This window comes from Lissotriton helveticus, chromosome 1_1 (assembly GCF_964261635.1).
Source record: "Lissotriton helveticus chromosome 1_1, aLisHel1.1, whole genome shotgun sequence".
In the NCBI taxonomy this organism is placed as follows: Eukaryota; Metazoa; Chordata; class Amphibia; order Caudata; family Salamandridae; genus Lissotriton; species Lissotriton helveticus.
The window spans coordinates 1,346,242,985-1,346,262,942 of NC_136057.1; the positions used below are offsets into that span (position 1 = coordinate 1,346,242,985).

Consider the following 19,958-nt stretch of genomic DNA (forward strand, 5'->3'; position numbering starts at 1 on the left):
TGTCCTCCGTCACCTCACCCGGCTCTCACGCCCTGCTGTCTTCAGACACCCTGTGATTTCACAGCTTGGATCAAAGCGCATATAATTAATTGTCCTAAAACACAGGACTTATGTTTGTGCTCACTTTCAAATTCTACACACCATTATTTTCATGTTCCAATTGGCGATTGCTATGTCTCTGATCGTGTTACTTGTTGTTGATGGGCTGTAACTGGAAAACAAACTTTTCTCTCTCTCGCTAACGCTCTCATTCTGTTTCTCTTTATCTCTTCTGCTGTCTCTTTTCTCTTCATTTGTGTCCCTCTTTTTCTGCCTGTGACTGCGTTTTCCATGTATTGTCTCTTTTCTAGTTTTTTGCTCTATCCTCCCCATCATTTTTAACAGCACACACTGACATAGCTTGCATGACTCTTTTTAATGGAAAATCCCAGTGAAATGCAGGGCCACATGCAGCATCACCTAGTTGGCTTTGGCAATGTGATGATTATTCCATGTTACTTTCTGACACACTTAATACCAAGTTAGCAATTGACCTCTTTATACAGTAGCCCACGATTTCCTTTGCTGTTTGCCATCCACTTTTACCCACCGTCACCTCACCCCGCGTGTGTCAGCCCGGGCTGAGACAGCTTCCCGGGCACACACACAGCCCCACCCAAGTACTTCACTTTAAACGACCATTTACTGCTAACGAGGCTTTGTTGCATTTCACCTCTTGCTCCACTCTGACCTATCGCTGAAATCGTCCGGCCGGGATAGAGCAGAGTCTCTTGGAGTCTGCGCTGCTGCGGCGGTGTTGCTGACACTTAAAAAAACAAAACACAGGTACTATGTCTCAAGGTCCGCGGGCCGCCATGGAAGTCTTCCGGGACGCTGGTGGCCCGTACTAGGAGTACCTGTGGTCTAGAGTGATGCCACCCTCTTAGCTGCTTAAGAGAACTTCCGGTAGATGTTACCTGGCTCGAGAAGATGACAACATTTCTTGGCAATAATAGAATTGTAAAGGTACAAGAAATCGAGGATGTTTTACATAAGAAAAAGATTGGAGGCTGCACCATGATTGTATATAAAGCCCATAATCTATTTGAAACTCATTAGCCCTAGCAGCAATAAAATAGAGGAAAATACCTTATTCTGAGAATTGTCAAGATGGAAATGGAACAGTAACTCATTAGAAAGTAATCAGAAACGCTATTAATTCTCTTTAAATAAACTCATACTTGCCAAGTTCCATTGTGAACTACTTCTTTGGCAACAATCAAAAAACACTGCAAACAGATACGGATAAAATATAAAAGAGTACTAATTCTCTGGCCTATATCTAGCACACATGGCTCATGATTTTATGCACATTTGGCCACAACACATCGTGGGCTTTGTACAGTGCTCCTCCGGACATGAATTAATGCCTCTGTGCGCACGTCTTAAGTGTGAGTGGGCTGCTCACAGATTATACCTATCCAGAATGAATGTGCATGCATGCATCAACAGTGGCTGGAGAGCTGGGGTGCAAAAATACAACAATCATAGCCAGACTGCCAATGAAACATTTGTAGATGCATCACTTACTTGAAGATCGATTGACACAGTGTTGTTTCACAGACTCCTTAGTGCAGAAATCTTCATTGTCTTTTAAAGATAATGCGATATTGGCAATCAGGGGACCTGTTATCCAAAGCAAATAGAAGTATTTAATTTACAAGGCTTAGGCTATGTGCAATGATCTACGTAGAAGGCGTTAAAGGTTACAACACCTTGTACTTTGGAGAGCATTGCACTGTACCATATTTTCCATCATAAGGAATTGTAGTCCTTCAAAGTGATGCAACTGGAAAATGCACTGCCTTCTTACAATACTACATTAGAGGAAGAGGTATGCAGTTCCTGTTGAGGTGGGAAAGGAGGCTAGGGCAGTCAACACCCCCACCCTGAGGTGGAGACTGGGTGTCTTCCAATTTGGAAAGTAGGTCCCTCACACACCCGACTGGGTGTCATGCTTCATCATAGGGCTTGCTCCTGGTCAGGCCGGCAGTGTAATGCGCACACCTTATGAAGGGCTCTTTGTCGGAGATCTTTTTTCCAAGCCGTTTAGGTGAAGTGCTGGTATGGGGCCTTGTAGTGTAGATGTGGGTACAGTGTATTGTGAAGTGGTGAGTGATGAGATAAAATGAGGCGCAGTGGTACTCCAAAATGAATTTAATCTGGTCTCAATTAAAAACAGTTAAGGTGCCACCAATGGTATGATGGTCAGAGGCGGCTAGATAGGAGTGGTCGACATGTTTCTCACCTCATGTGTAGGAAATTGGGAGACACCAGTCTCCACCTCATGGTGAGGGTGTTGAATGCCCTAGCCCACTTTCCCGATCAACAGGAACTGCATACCTCTCCCTCTCATGTTGTGTATTTTGGGGCTCATATGCTGGACCTATAAGCGTCCCCTGATCACTCATTTGATTTAGTCCTAAAATACTAGCCAGGTTAATGACAAAGTGCAATAACGTCATAATATAGAAGCATCAGAAGCGGCATATTCAAAGATTTTCATATTTTAAATAGCAATAACCAAATTCACTCTGTGTGTTACAACAATACAATGTGTCATAATCAGAGATACCCATAAGCTGGAAGAACCGTTATTATGATGACAGGTTTATAGATACAACAGCAGTTATACACAGACCCAGAATACAACCTTTGAGCAGGCCCTTCCATCATTCACTGGCCAGCCTCTTACTCACTGGCTTTACCCCCGTTTTAGGCAGGCATTCTGACAGATAATTCGGAGGCATGGCAATACCTAAAAGGGGTATTTTACACAACACTGAGTGTTCCCCCTTTCTCCCCCTTTATTTACACTTTGGTAGTAGGATTCTTCTTGTTTATTTATCAGTGCCCGTGGAGTAGGAATCCTACGTTGTACTCTACCTCCCTTCTTTGTTAAGTATAGTTTCTAGGCAGCGCGCAGCTGCGGGAGTTTTCCCTACAGACATACCATATCACACACATTGAAAGACACACACTTAGGTATAACAAAAGAAGCCAGCGGTCCACCCATAATGGAAGATGAACATGGCCTCACTTTTGCAGAGGACGAGATTGATAAAATTCTAGCAGACAGCAACCTTTTTGAAGGCTTATGCAATCAGGATACAGGCCCACAAACCAACGACTGGAATGAACTGCTGAACCTCAGGCGTAACCAAATAAAAGCAGCATTGCATGGGCTGTTCATGACCCAGTACCTGCGTAACAAAATGGCACCACCTGGCCTGATTGTGAAAAACGAACCACTAATTTTCCAGCACGATATGATTTTCAAAAAGGAGTGGTCACTAATCTCTTGGCACTGCTCGAGAGATTGGTTAGTCCTTATAATCAAAACAGCTGCCAGGATCACACAGGAACTCAAAATTGAAATAAATAAAATTGAGGTCCAATTGAAAACATATATGTCACCTGAAGAACTGAAAACTAGACTCGAGGAACTAAACCAACAGATGACCGACTTCGAGTTCAATTTAAAACAGAGCAAAACCAACAAACTGACTAAAGATGTGGCAAAGTTCTCTCCTGAGAGTGCATATCCGTACACAAAAGTGGATTATGTCTCGAAAAACAACTACAGCGACGCGGACAGCGACACTTCAGATGCTGGCTCGTCAGGTTCCAATTCGAGCGGAAACAAGGGAAACAGACAACGCAGAGGAGGATGGAGACAGAGACGCCAACAGTTCCCTAGACAAAGATACCAACCACCAAACGATTTCCAACAATTTATGGGTCCACCACAATTTAACCCCTTCCAGTTCGGACCGATGTGGAACCAGGAATACAATAATGGTTATTACGGACAACAACAACCCTATGGAGGGCAACAGCAGCCTTTTTTAGGGGCGCGCCAGAACGCACGGGGGAAGAACCGGAAAGGGAACAACGTAGGGTGGGAAGACCAGGATCAGCCCAATGCCCGAACAACTCGGAGCATGACGGGATCACTACCCAATCAACCATCAACCAGCAAGAGGGGGACTTAGTGGTGAACCTCACACCCATCACATTAACAGTGATGCAGAAGAATATCCTAAACAAAGGATTGGGGTACGTACCCACTCAGAAACCTGATGTTTTCAAACTCAATGTGGAACTCAAGGACTTCTTCAGAAAACTGAAACTGCAGGCTTTTTTCAAGGATAAACCTTTGCCAGAAGAGAAGACAGACACGGGTCTGAGGCTGAAGTCAACCTTCACCCCTCCCGACTCAGGCGTCCCCATAGAGATTCTAACCTTTGAGAAGGCAGTGACCACAGAGGTCAACAAGCTGAACACACAAGGGAGGAATGTCTTCTACAATACAAGTGGAGAGGAACAGCAAGCCCTTCGAGAATTAACGGCCAATAAGGAGCTCGTTATCAAACCAGCAGACAAAGGGGGAGCAATAGTGTTACAAACCCTTGAGACATATGACAAAGAATGCCAACGTCTTTTGTCCGACGAACGGAACTACAAAATGTTGGAGAGTGATCCAACAGAAAGACTTCGAACACGGATCGGTGGCATGGTGGAGGAAGGACTAGCCCATGACTGGATCAGTAAGAAGGAAGCTGATTTCCTACAACAACCCACACCTAGGATACCATACTTTTATTGTATCCCCAAGATACACAAGAACATCGACAACCCACCTGGAAGACCCATTGTTTCTGGGATTGGATCTATCCTGGAGCCTCTATCAAAATTCTCTGACGCTTTCCTCAGACCAATGGTACAAGCAACAGATACGTACCTGAAGGACACCAAATCGGTCCTACAACTTCTGGAAGATAAAACTTTTGATCCAACCACACAGCTCTTAGTAAGCCTCGACGTGGAGAGCTTGTATACAAGCCTGCCCCATGAAGAGACACTAGAGATCATTGAAGAAGTACTTTTCAGCCACACTTGGAAATACCAGACACCAAGAAACCTGGTCTTAGAGTGTATCACCATGGCCCTGAAAGACAATTTCTTACAGTACAAAGAGACACTATACCTACAAACCCACGGAACGAGCATGGGTAGTACTTTTGCTCCAAGCTTAGCGGGACTATACGTCTACCACTTAGAGGAACAAAAAATTCTACATGAAAGCAACCCTTACCGTTCCCAGATTGACACCTGGAAACGGTACATAGATTACATTTTCATCATCTGGAACGGTGACGTCAACAGCGCCATGAATTTTGTAACCTGGCTAAATAACCAGAACGAGTATCTAAAATTCACCAGCACAGTTTCAAACACATCGATGGTTTTCTTGGATCTAAACATTTACAGTGAGGACGGGAGATTGAAAAGCACTACCCACTTTAAGCCCACCTCCAGGAATTGTCGGTTACGTTACGACAGTTTTCACCCCAGACATCTAAGGGAAAATCTGCCGTACGGGCAGTTTCTGAGACTACGGAGGAACTGCACAGAATTGAGCGAATTCAATCGACAAGCAAAAGACCTAAAAACTAAACTAATGCAAAGGCAGTACCCCACCAGAACCATTGAGAAAGCGATGAAACGCGCAAAGAACAATCACAGGGAGGCACTCATAGAAGAAAATCTCCAAGAAAAAGGAACAAATAAGAGGCCGGTCTGTGTGACAACTTACTCTACCATATCAAACCAGGTATCAAAGGTCATCAATAAGCACTGGGGTATATTGAATTGTGGAGACCTAAGTTTTGAGAAACCGATGCATGCACATCGGAGGGGCAGAAACATAAAGGACATCGTGGTCCACACTAGACCACGGGAAAACCAGACGGCGAGACTCAATGTAACTGGTGTACAGGGTCATTTCCCTTGTGGAGATTGCAGTTGCTGTCACCAAACCCAGAAAAGCAAAAACCTTACCTTCAGAAATGGCACAACATGGGAACAACGCCAGTTTTCCAACTGCAATACGAAAAATGTGGTCTACATAATATTTTGCCCATGTGGACTGGAATATGTAGGCATGACCACTCGACCCGTCAAAATAAGGATAGGGGAGCATAAAAGCAATATACGCTGCAAAAAAACAACAACCAAGATGGCATCACATTTTCTGTCACACCAGCATTGCATCAACGATCTACGCTGGACTGTCATCGAACGACTACCCTCGGAAGTAGGTTTGTTCCAAAAGGAACAACGTTGGGTGTTCCGCCTGGCAACTCATATCACAGGACTCAATGATGATATACCGTGGAGCCAAATCACCTGATCACACCTGGAATGCAACAGGAATGACAACAATCTCTGATTTAAGTGTGAGCCTGGGAACCTTTACCAGTGGCCAAAGAGTTAATCATTGGGTCATTAAAAGTACAACCCTATGTACAGGTAATAAGTCGCCACAGAATTGAGTATATCTGAATGACAACTCCCTCCAGACAACCAACATAGTGCACCAAATTCCTGAAAATATTCTGCAAAAAAGTAGGCACGGAAAGAGACATGGTCATTTCATACTTAAACCAATGCCCCCTTTTTGTTTAGATAACTAACTGGCATTCAACAACCAGATGCACCCTGAATGATGATGTATTTTGGTAAACTAGAAACAAAGCATCCTCAGTGACTAGCGCTAATAACATAACATCATCGCGCATGCTCTGTCGATAATCGCTTTCGCGCATGCTCACAGAATGCGCCGAAAAATGTGTTTATGCGCATGCGCGTACGATAGACAGACGCGCGGCAGCTGCATCCCATGGGCTCTCGATCAACGCGAGTCACAGAAACAGCCAGTGAGTGGCTGACGAGCGGAAAGTCCATGTTTGGACATACCCAAACCCGGCAATGAACGAATAACAGAGGGTTACATGCTACATGTGACTAGACCACACGCGTGGAGGGGGCGGCAACACAGGTATTCTCCGTACATGGTCACTTGCCATTTCCGCCAATCAACCAATGGAAACACATCCATTCCTCCTTTAAATACCGCCTAGCTCATCCGTACTTCACTCACAGCGGAGCAGCACAGGGTGGTAGAAGGAGGCCGATATAGGCGGATTTCGTGAGTATTTTTCAAACAAAGTCCAGCCTATCTAGGTGTATGGCGGAGTGTAAAAGTGAGTAAAAGCAACAACACTGAATCCACTTCTCTATCCTTATAGATTGTGGATCCACCTACCTACCTTGATGCTCAGGACTTGCTCATGAGGCAATAGACAGCAAAGACCATGAGTATGTCCAAGGACAATATGTAAAAAACCCTAAATGTGTCTTATATGTTGTTGTGTGTTTGTATGTCTGTTTTACTTTACAGGTTTAATTAACTGTTTGGGGCTCCAGGTGACTGCACCTGCTGAGCCAGTCCTATATGGTAACCAAACCTAATGTTTTTTTTCTTTTTTCAGGACATGTAATTACATGATCCAGAGAACCGCTGTAGGCACATTGTAGCCGTCTTTAATGAGTGTAATCACTTTTTAGAATAATTAAAATAAACCCATTTTCCTTAGAAAAACGTGAGTAGGGTTGGGAGTTGTGCCCCGTCCTGAAGAAGGTACACCAGTACCGAAACATGTCGACGCACACCAGAGTTTTTTGTCCCTAATTAAGACAAGAAAAACTCGTTCTTTTGCACTTTTTTAACAGCACCAGCCAGGGGTACGAAATAAAGTTTTTTTCATTTTACCCACTAGCCAGGTACTTTTTAATTTCTCACTACACCTCCCACTCACATCTATTCCCCTTCACCTACACTCAACACACACCACACATAGTCTGATTTGTCAACGCTCCCGCGTAGTCGCAGGTCGTAGCGTGCCGCATCCCCTTAGCGGGGTGCGAAGACCCCGATGATGAAGCATGACACCAAGGGGCCTGTTGGTGTGTGAGGGGTATTTTACACAACACTGAGTGTTCCCCCTTTCTCCCCCTTTATTTACACTTTGGTAGTAGGATTCTTCTTGTTTATTTATCAGTGCCCGTGGAGTAGGAATCCTACGTTGTACTCTACCTCCCTTCTTTGTTAAGTATAATACCTAAAAACCACCAGTAGTTGTTTGAAACTTCACTGTGCACGATGTTCAAATGTTTCATAGTCATGCCATTCTATGAGCCCCCATAGGGCTGCTATCAACACCTCCATAAAATAACACTGTATCGTGAAAAGTATAATAAGATGCTGTAATAAACGTCTCTGTAATCTGGTGATGGAAATTAGTTGAGAAAGGCTGACACCACAGTTTGACACATACCCTCTATGGTAGACACTGTGGTAGTGCCAGCTAGTCTAATTCAAATTATCTCAAAGTAAAGAAGCTCATGGTCGCCTACCACACACACTGCATAATTCGGGGTGGTACTGCTATGTGTAGTCTGTTTAAACTTTATTGTTCAGTTAATTAAAACCATAACAAAATTTCCTTTGCACTTGTGACACAATATTAAAATTAGTTAAAATACATCTTCAAAATTTACATCAAGATAAAATTCAAGTAATCATTTTAAAAGGACAACGAAAATGAAGTTTCAGAAGGTCACAGTACAGTATTAGAAGTATTAGTTATTTAACAAGCGTTTTTCAAAGGCAAGCAGAAACTTTACAATCTTACAGTTAATTTGTGTGTCCGTAGAATCCAAACAGCCTATAATAGCTGACCTGCAGGTACGTAATCCCTTAGTCAGAAAATGATTCTACTATGTGTAGTCTTCATTTCCTGCCTTCAATCAACCATTGAGCAACAAAGATAACGATTTTGCTATTTTCTATTACAATTTTGGGGGTAATTATACTCTTCAAAAGAACACAAAACATCATACTAGGTGGATGTAGTGCCATTCAGTGTTTGCATCGCGGTGTTTTTAAGGGCCGAAACAATCCCTAACTCAAGACATTTTGGAAAAGGTTTAAATTTAAATGTTCCCCTTTCAAGACAGACAAATGTGTGGATTTCTTTTAGACGTCCTGAAATGTTATGCCACCAGCTGTTTATAAGCCGATTACGAATCATAGAACTAAACCAAAAAACAATGTATTGTTTGTCTCAATACACTACAATATAAGAGATACATAAATACATTTTAAAAACTGAAAAAATTAACTTTACAAAGATGTATGGACAGAGCGAGCTAAGTATATATTATCTGTATTCTCCTTTGTGGTTTATACACCGTCCATGTGATGCAGAAATTATATCCTGCTATGCAAGTAAAATGTTTCTGACTGCATTTGCAAACACTACTGACACACTATACTTGTTATTTTAGGTCTTGCCTACAAAGTGCATGAGCTGTGCTGCAAGACATGTTTACTATTCTGTGGGCTTACAACCCACCCACAGCATACCATTCTGTGTTTTTGTTGTCACTCATTTGCGATCTTAAGATTTCCTAGCTCCCATAGGCTCCACTTCCTTTCTTGTGTTAGCTCCTCCCTGGAGCATGGAACAAGTACACGTTTTTGTCTAGTCTTATTGCAACGCGCAATTCTTTTTCTCCAATAAATGTTTTGGTATTATTATTCATGGATGTGTAATGTGTTTTCCTATTTTTAACACAGGCAAACAGTTTATTTATATTGCTTTCACCCCATCTACCATCTCTATTGATGCTTCAGTTACTTACACCCACAACTGTACTACTTTAGGCCACTCTACTGTATGCCAGTTCCACGCTACAGACTCTACTCCACCCCAGTCCACTCACTCTACGCCACTCTAGTCCACTCCACTTTACAACACTATTCCACTCTCCTCTACTCTTTGCCACTTCACTAACCTTTAGGTATGCCAAACAGCAGCCACACTGCTGTACAACATGGCTAAAAAACATTGGCAAAGCCAATAGCTCCCACATAGGCGCAACTTATTGGCGTTGCCAATGCTGGTTTATTTTGTGGGTGTTGGTTAAAACAGTTCTCACTTTAAGACCTGAAACATGCATGAAATGTCAGCCTGCTGTGGGATAGGGGTAAGTGGTAAACTCCGCTGGCAGAGTTTTGCCCACTCTACTTGTAGCACGGAGTAGGGCAAAAGTCCACCCTCCGCTGCGTGGCAGAGTTTACTGCCCAACGTACCATGTATGTATAGGTATACTTATATAGCGCAATTTCTGTCACCCGACGGGCATCCTGGCGCTTAGACTGTACTGACACTTACACATGCATGATGTTTTCCAACAGCAAATACATTTACGTTGCCCTAGGAAACAAGTGGGTTTTCAGGGCTTTTTTGAAAGAGTGAAGGTTTTCCAGACCCCTCAGACCTAAAGGAAGGGAGTTCCACAGTCTTGCAGCGGTAAACCTAAAAGACCGGCCACCAGTCCGGGACCTCAAAATCTTAGGCACAACCACCAAATGAGATGAGGCTGAACGTAGCAGTCTAGAAGGGGTGTACCAAGAAAAGAGATCCTGCAGAGGGGGCGGCCCCTGCCCATGTAGGGCCCTAAATACCAGGCACAGTGCTTTAAAATCAATCCTCTGGGAGACTGGTAGCCAGTGGAGGTCCCTAAGTGCCTTAGCAGAGGAATCCAGGCGTCGACGTGAGAGGGCCAGTTTGGCGGCAAAATTCTGCACCCGCTGCAGTTTACCAACTAGAGTAGCCGGAGCCCCCAAAAGTAGTGCGTTACAATAGTCAATGCGACTTAGAATTGTGCTCCGCACTACCTCTGGTCTTGCCTGTGCCGGGAGCAAGGGCAGGATCTTACGCAGCGACCAGAGCAGCGCCATACAGGTGGCCACCGTTCGATTCACTGATACATCAAGCTGCATGTTAGCACCGAACATTACCCCCAGATTACGAACCGAGTCTGCGGACAGACTAGTGCCCTGGAAATCGGGAGGCCAGAAATCCAGCGGGAGTGGTCTGGGGATACGGTCCAAGGAGCAGGGCAGCACCTCAGTTTTTGCGCTGTTAAACTGCAGGGAGTTATTACCCAGCCATTCAGCCGTGGTGTTCATACAGCGATGAAAGGCCTCCTGAGACACCCCATCCTTACCCTCGATGGAAAAGATGAGCTGGGTGTCATCAGCGTAGTTGGTGACCATTATGCCAAAGGATTTAATCAACGTGATCAGGGGGCGGAGGTAAAGATTGAAAAGAATGGGGCTAATGGCTGACCCTTGGGGTACCCCCTGACCAACCCTCCTGATGTTTGATTTAAAGGGTGGTACGGCCACTATCTGGTGTCTATGATCAAGATACGACACCAGCCATTCAAGGGCCAAGCCCGATATTCCGACCTCCGCCAATCTCCTGATCAGTATTGTATGGCTGACCGTGTCGAACGCGGCCGACATATCGAGCAGCACTAAAAAGGCTGCTCGACCCTGGTCGGCCCGCGTTCGCAGGTCATCAAGAATGGTCACCAAAGCCGCTTCTGTCCCATGTGCTGGTCTGAAGCCAAACTGAGCCACGTCCAAGCAGTTGTTAACCTCAAGAAAGTTGGAGAGATATTTTGTGGCCAGTTTCTCAAGAATCTTAATAGGAAATGGCAACAGAGAAATGGGTCTGTAGTTAGCTGGACAGGCGGTTAGTTACTCAGCGTGACGCAGCCCAAAATATACAGCCCAGACGCACCTAAGTTCTCTTGCTCCTCCTCCTTACCAGTTATTGGCTACCTCAGTTCCCGCTCGGCTCGGACCCGAATCAAAATTTTGTATAAATACATCTGCTTGGCTGCTAAGACACGCTACAACAGTCCAAAGGCAACAACACTTGACACAAATTGGGCAGCTGGAGGGTTGAGGGTGGGGTCAGTAGTCGATCGCCAAGGCCCAGGGAGTTGGGCTCAGAGCAGGCAGTACAACCAGACTACTACCGCGGCCGGGACTGTAATGTTGCTGCTGCAGTCTATTCCTGGCCTCCACCCTGTGAGCCACATCAGGCGCTGGCAGCAAGGGCTGCGGTAGAAGCTCCACCCTCTTCCTGCCCAGGCTGACGCACCCATCATACTGTGAGGTGGGCGGTCGGGGAGCAACAGATCAGAGGGCCACAGGACAGGCCTCCGCCGATGTGATGTGGGGTAGGTGAAACGGCCAGATCCCTCGACGCAACGGAGTCAGCACATTGAATGCGGTGAGCCTAGGGAGATTCTTCCTGTTCCTTCAGGGTCTTCTCTTACCATGCATAAAGTGTTATGACGAGTTAGACCAGACCGTGCGAGCTCCAATTGTAGCCCGACAGTCTCAAGGAGATTATCCTCTTTTTTACTTTTGGTTTCCATCCCTGGGAACCTCTCACGCACGATCACTTTGTCACTAGGTCCTGAAGAAACGCCATTTGATCCCCCCGTGGACAGACCAGGCATGAAACATGTCGACCTTCTAGCAGTTACTGAAGCACATTGAGCCCTATATTAACACACAAACCCATCTGGTTTTTTAGTCTACCATAGGTACCACAGTATTAAAAGTCTCCAAGTGGATACCTATAGGTATTTTAATAACACTTGTTGCACAGCACGCACCTCACTCCCTGAATCCCAGGCACTAGCCCTCTTACCCGCACTCACCCACTGGCTTTTCTCCTAAAAGATCTCCGCCAAAGTGACCCTTTCATTAGGTGTCCCGTCGGGCATTGCAGCGCCAGCCCGACGAGGAGCAAGAGCCCAGTGATGAAGCAGGACTTCTCTCGGGAAGTGTGAGGGCTAACAAAGGAGGCAATACCTGACCCTCCCCTTCGGGACTAGTTCCTGGTTACTGGGGATGTACAGTTGCTTCTTTCTCTCCCCTTCTTTCTCCCTCTTTTCTCTCCTTACTCTGTATCCTATCTCCCTTCCTTTTTTTGCTTTCTCCTTCCTCTCTCTGCTTTCCTGTCTTTAATGAGTAGGTGATAAGTTACACCTCACTCTAGGAACAGTGCCCCCTACTTGACTTTTGTATCAGATTGGAGCACGGACACTGGACCTGAACAGGCTCCTGATCCCCCCCCCCCTCCCATTTGAAAATACAGGGAGCCTGCACCACAAAGTCACAGCTAGCTGCCAACAAAGCTCACAGTCCATAAATAAGTTGTTCTAGAGGTGTTCATTGTAGCAACCACGTGGTTTTGACTGTCTCTGTATTTGTGGCTAGTCTCAGTCTGTCCAGTTTAGTGGCATGATTAGACATACTTTCAGAGGGCTGAAGCACTTATAAGAGGGGCATATATACTGATTTATTTATTTTTATTTTATTTAGAAAGTTTTATATAGCGCGAACGTGACCCTTGGGTATCAGAGCGCTTCACACAATATATAAACAGGAGGTAGATTAGAAATACAGAATACATATACGTGAGGTAGATTAGACAAACCATTCACATAGCGTTACCCTAAAGGGAATGAGGTAGGTAGTTATAGTTCCATACATTAGGTGTAACCTACTGCTACAATTCACATAGCATTGTCCTACTGGACTATGGTAGGTTAGTTATACTTTAAGTAAATAGGCGTATCATACTGATATGAGGTAGATTTGGTTGGTACTAACACCAGGATAACATAATGCTAAATTTTCAACCTGCGTCTATCCCCAAGTTGACATAAAAGTTATAACTTTTCTCCAATATCCTGTTAAATTGAATGCTAAGTTCCTGTATAGACCATACTGTCTTTGCTTTGATTATGCGAACTTCTTCTAGTTCTCTCTGTGCTCTAGCCTCTAGGTCGTTACTGCTTACTGGACATTGTTTCTAGTTTCCATTCGATGCTCCGTGTGAGCCCTTTCCGATGCAGTGGCGTTGAAGTCCGTACTTGACTATGTAAGGAACTTATTCATTAAGAAGCTCTTAGCTTCCTTTTTTAATGTAATAATGTTAGTAATTTTCCTGATATTCGGAGGGAGTGAGTTCCAGACTCTGGGGGCTGCCCCAGAGAACGCTCTGTCATAGGGTTTCTTCTTCCTGAATATGGGTGGCCTCAACAGCAGCTCCTTGGCACTTCTGGCAGGTCTGCAATCTCCCGATATCTCAATCTTCTTGGCCAGGTAACTCGGTGTTTTGTAGTGGAGTGCTTTGTGGGTGATACATGCCATTTTAAATTGGATTCTGGCTTCATGTGGAAGCCAGTTTAACGCTTTTAGGTGAGGTGAAATATGGTCGAACTTCCTCGAGCCGGTGATGAGCCTTGAAGCTGCATTGAGGCATGCTTTTAGAGGTGCCGTGGACATTTTTGGTAGGCCTGCTAAGGTTGTACATCCGTATTCAATCCTTGAGATAACTAAGGATTGAATTGCTAGTTTGAGGTCTGCCGATGAGATGAACGGTTCCACTTTCCTTAAGTAGTTCAAGTGAAAGCGCGCACTTTTTGCCATTATTTTGATGTGTGCTTTCATGTCTAGATTCTTATCCAAGGTGACTCCTAACGATTTGGCTGAGTCCACCAGCGTAGGGGTGCAGTTTAGTGCTGTGATCATTTTGGTCCACTCTATCGTCTCTGAATTGATCTTTGGTGGTGAAATTAATAGGAATTCAGTTTTTTGAGCATTCAGCTTCAGGTGATTACTGGTTAACCAATACATTGTCTTTCTTAAAGCCTCATTGATTAACTTGATGTCCTCTAGAGATGCTACTTTGCTGTACATCTGCGTGTCGTCCGCGTACATGTGATAGGATATGTTTGCGTCTTGGAGGATTTCTGTCAGAGGTTCAACGTATAGGTTAAAGAGTGAAGGAGATAAGGTAGATCCTTGAGGGACCCCGATCGAGTTTGGACAAGAGGGGGATAAAGATTGGTTGACCAAGAATCTTTGCGATCTGTTCTGAAGGAAGGATTCAAACCATTTCAGTACCTGACCTGACATTCCCATCCTCTTGTGTAGCCTGTCCAGTAGTTTATCATGATTTACCTTGTCAAACGCTGATGATAGGTTTACAAGGACCAGTAGGCATGTTCTATTAAGATCTAGGGCCTGTAAGGCGTCATCCGCGATATGTAGGATCGCTGTTTCCGTACTGTGTCCTGTTCTGAATCCTGATTGGCAGTTGTCCAATAGTCTGAAGTTTGTGATGTGTTGGCTTAGTTGATTTTGTACACATTTCTCGATTAGCTTGGCCAGTAATGGAATATTGGTAACTGGGCGAAAGTTATTAGGATCTGCTGGGTCCGCTGTTGGTTTCTTGATGATCGGTGTAACTTGGCCTGCTTTCAGGCATTCTGGAAGGACCCCTTGCGATAGCGATGCATTTATTATTTTTGTCCATATTGGGATGATGACGTGGTTGATATTTTGTAAACATTTGGTGGGGAGTGGATCATTGAAGTGGTTATTTGGTTTGATGTCAGCTAGTGTTTTGGGTCTTGTGTTAGTGTTTCTGATGTCTTCTGTGTACATTCTCTGCACAGTGCACATGTTTGAAGGATGCAAGTGCACATCTACAACTGGCTATTTGTCGATGGCAGCTGAGAGCCCTGTGTGTACATTGTGTACACAGATATTCAGGGTGCATTATAGACCTATACACTGGATTGCGCCTTAATGGCTGCAGTGTGTACATTGTGTGCACACTACTTTGGCATGCATGTGTGTATGGCTTCACAGGGGCTGGTGTGCGCAAAATTAGTCACTGGTGTATTGGGAGCAGAGAGCTGCAGATGGCGCCTCGGAGGAGTGGTATACTTTTTTTACTGAGTGAAAGTGGGCCTTCTCTCACTGCTCTGCTTGGACGTGTGGGCAGCGCAGCAGTAAGGAATTCCATGCTTATTATCCACATATTCACAGTACATAGGTTTTCAAATTTAGGGCTGTGTATGAGTGGCAGTCCTTGCAGAGGTGTCTACTGTTGTGCAGAGGGGGGTAGGCACACGTGCAAATAAATTGGTTTGTCTCATCACATCGCAGAATGCTACAATTATCACTCATCTTCAATTTCTGAGCTGTCGGTTTTGTTTCGGATGATGAACAGAGCTGGTCTATTTCCGCTAGTTTTTATATAACTCCGTGGAATTCTTAGAGCTCAACTCCGCGACTTCTGCCCATCCCTAGTGTAGGACATTTCCAGTCCCTACACCAAGCGGTAAGAGTAGTCGGTGTAAAATGAGAGGCACGTCATGCATTTGAGACATTATACATCTTGCATTGAGGCAATTATAAATGTATAAATAACTTTAGAAATTGCCACATAAAATTTTAAGTCACAGATTGCTGCTTGGTAAGACTTGATGTGTTGCTGCTCTTCTAGTTATGTAGCTGCACTGTCTACAGCTTAAGGACAGGCATCATTCTTGTTATGCAGACATTGATGGTAGGCCTCCTGCTTACTCTTTTAACCACTACTATAATCAAGAACTCAATTAATTTTTTAGTTTAAGTGGTTCACATACCTTCCAGTCATGGCACTTCTCCCACATATTTGCAGACAATCAACACATCATGGTGTGCTTCCTCATTTAGTAATTATTGATCACTTCAGAAATAAGATGGGGGCTCTCTCATTGGTAGTTTGATTTTTATCGAAATGGTACAATTACGTTTGTATATCCTTCTTTTGTAGTTCCTCTATACAGTCTTTTGGTGGGGACACATTGTTTGATAGAGAGCATTAAGGATTGGGGAACTATTTTATTTATTTAATTATTCAGTGTTTTATATAGCGCGGACATGACCCAAAAAGGGTATCAGAGCCCTTCACATTTACATAGCCTTAAACCTAGGACAGCATGTTTGATATGCACTTAGGTAAAAATAACAAGCGCACAACAATTTGCGAGAGACAATTGTGCTGCAAGATCATATGTATATATACATCGATTTGAGAGAGGGACATTTGTGCTTTTGTGTGGCATCATGGATAGTACTAGACACATTTGTGCTTTCACAGTCATATATACAATTCCAAACGACTACCATAGGTCGATTTGTATTAACAGGGTGTGTGACAAGAAAGTAACCTAACAGTGTCTAGTCTACTGTTATTATGGGAGGAATTTGCTCATAAAAAATGACGTCTTCTTTTTTGAAAGCAGAAATGGACGATATTCTTTTAATGGTCTGGGGAAAGCGTTCCAAATTCTTGGTGCTGCACAAGAGAAAGCTCGGTCATAAGTACTTTCCTTTCGGAAAAGGGCAAGTTTCAGTAATAGATCTCCATGGCTCCGAGAAACTCTGCAGCCTACCGATGATGTGATTTTCTGGGCTAGGTACATTGGTGTTTTGTAGTGTATCGCTTTTTGTGTGATACATGCCATCTTTAGTTGGATTCTTGCTTCGTAAGGTAACCAGTTGAGCGCTTTCAGATGAGGGGTGATGTGGTCGAATTTTCTGGAGGCCGTTATAAGTCTTGTGGCCGCATTGAGACAAGCTTTTAGTGGGGCTGTTGAAATCTTGGGTAGTCCTGCTAGAGTTGTGCATCCGTACTCTATATGACTAATGCCTGGACTGCTGTTTTAAGGTCTGAGTTAGCTATGAAGGGTTTCAGTTTTCTGAGGTAGCTTAAATGGAAGCGGGCATTTTTTGCCATTGTGTTAATGTGTGTTAGCATGTTCAGGTTTTTGTCTAGCATTATTCCAAGGGATTTGGTGGAGTCTACTAGATTCGGAATACAGTTTAGCGCAGTGATCAGCTTGATCCATTCCATGATACTCATATCGCTTTTCTGGGGAGAAATCAGAAGGAATTCTGTTTTATGCGGGTTATGCTTGAGATGATTACTAGTTAGCCTATGAACGGTCCTCTTTAATGCCTGATTCATGATACCAATCTCTTCCATCGATGTAATCTTGATATAAAGCTGTGTGGCATATGCATACATATGAAAGGAGATGTTTACCTGCTGTACAATTTCTGTTAGTGGTTCTACGTAAAGATTGAATAGAGCATGGGATAGTGTTTTACCCTGTGGTACTCCAATGGGAATTGGAGATGATGCAGATAGTGTTTGGTTCACTATGAATCTTTGCATTCTGTTCTCTAAGAAGGATCTAAATCACTCTAGGACTGTACCCTCCAAACCCATCCTTTCTTTCAGGCGTTTTAGTATTTTGGCATGGTTTACAGTGTTGAATGGCGACGAAAGGTCAAGCAAAATTAGGCAACAGGTTTCGTTGCAGTCCAGGGCAAATAGAGCATTGTCCACTATGTGAAGAATTGCGGTTTCAGTACTGTGATTTGGTCTGAGCCCTTATTGGTAGTCATTCAGCAGTTTGAATTCAGAAATGTTTTGGCTCAGTTGTTGTTGAACACATTTTTACCATAACTTTGGCTAGAATGGGAAAGTTTGTTACTGGTCTAAAGTGGTTAAGGTCTGAGGGTTCTCTGTAGGTTTTTTTAAGATTGGAATGACTTGCCCTGTTTTAGGCAGTCGGATAATGAGCCTTGTGATAGCGAAGCATTAATAATCTTTGTCCAAGAGGTAATAACCAAATGGTTTATTGTAAACCAGCATGTTGTAGGTAGAGGATCATTGAAATGATTGTTTAGTTTTATGGTCGAAATAATGTTGGCAATATCTTGGTCGTCATATGACTTGAATTCTGACCATAAAGCATTATTTTTAGGCATTTCCAGAGCTGGTTGAGACTGAAGCTTAACTGGAGTTGTCTTTTGGATGAGAGGGATCTCCACAGCCTTTTTGAGCTCCACCTCCATGGATTTGGCTTTGGCTGTAAAGAAGGAGGAGAATTCTTTGCTGCAGATGTTCTATTTTGTAGCTATTGGGGCGGATTTGGCAATTTTGTGGATTGATCTTTTGGCAGTTCGAAGAGGTCTGTTTTTTGCATTATCCAGTTCTTTTCTAAAGAAGTCTTTTTAGGTCTGGTTTGTCGAGATTATAGTAAGGCTTTCAAAAGTCTACCCAAACTGTGGATCGGGTACAGCCAATGTGAGCCAGGCGCGTGCACATCGCCAGCCACATCGCACACCCACACCACTTGTCTGAGCCTCGGCATCAGACTTCAAAGGAATGCGCTCCCCGTCCCCGCCACAGCAATGCCGAGAGCTTTTTTTTTCTCGTTTGGGTAACTTATTATTGTGTAAATGTGCTTTTGTATAATGTGTAGCCATATCCTAATTAGTAAGCATATGTTTGTTTAAACCAAGCATGCTTATTTGTGCGGCCCGATAGGAACGTAACGGAGGTAGGTAGACGAATGGTAGGCTTTTTTCATTATTGTATGAATGTGCGTTTTTTGGAGATTTATATTTTGAATGTATGTTCATTTCGGAGCTCGGTGCCCGCTTCAGGGACACTGCACTCTTTCTTTTTTACAATACAATAAGCACCACAAGCACTCTGTGTTCGCGAGCCAAGGCGCGCGCTCCCCTCAGCTCGTGCCTGAGTCCGCCTCGCCCTTCTGTTCACGTCTGGGTCCCTGGCATCGGGGGGCTGCAGCTGCTCCTGGAATACGCTCCCCAGCCGCCGCATCAGACTTCAAAGGAATGCGCTCCCTGCCCCCGCCACAGCAATGCCAAGAGCTTGTTCCATTGAGAGAATTCTTGGCTATTGAAATGGCTTTAGGCAAAACAATGCCGCAAAAGCACTTGTGACGTCTGCAGCAGCCCAGCCAAGAAACACAGTGCTCTCTGAAGACTTTTCTATTGGATCTTGTCAGTGCTCCTTAAATCAAGCAAAGACATGCACACGTCAACTTTGTCAGGTAGTACTTACTATCCGACAATCTTTCATCCTCAGTCTCCGAGAGGGCACTCAGGAATCTGTTACAAATCTGAGCACTTTGCAGCCTCTTCAGGTATATAAAGCGCTATACAAATTCAAGAGCACACTACTACTGTGGGTTAGCCTGTTTCTAGGCTTTTATATTGGCTTTCTAAATGTGGCTTGGGGAAAGGCGAAATCTGCCGTGACCACGGCGGATTTGGTCTACCCCTCCCCCACCCTTAAAGGTGACTCCTCCGGATCCTGCATAGGAAAGAAGTGCAGCATTGATGCCTAAGCAGGGATCCCTTTTCAGCGTTGACAGCAGGAACAATGCAGTGAGGGGCGATTCCCAACCTCCAGTGGAGGCCAGTTTATTTCTAGCCAGCCTCACTCTATGCTTTACTTGGCCAAGCACTTTGA

General features: G+C 44.2%; 1 protein-coding gene across 3 annotated transcripts in view; it reads right to left on the reverse strand.

The window, feature by feature from the left end:
- LOC144823960 (zinc finger protein 777-like) overlaps positions 1–19,958 on the reverse strand; it is a 169,745-nt gene that overhangs the window by 68,749 nt on the left and 81,038 nt on the right. For all 3 annotated transcript variants that reach the window (XM_078682945.1, XM_078682929.1, XM_078682937.1), the window contains exon 4: positions 1,570–1,665. In XM_078682945.1, the coding sequence (XP_078539071.1) occupies positions 1,570–1,665 (96 nt within the window). The remainder of the gene's footprint in view (positions 1–1,569; positions 1,666–19,958) is intronic.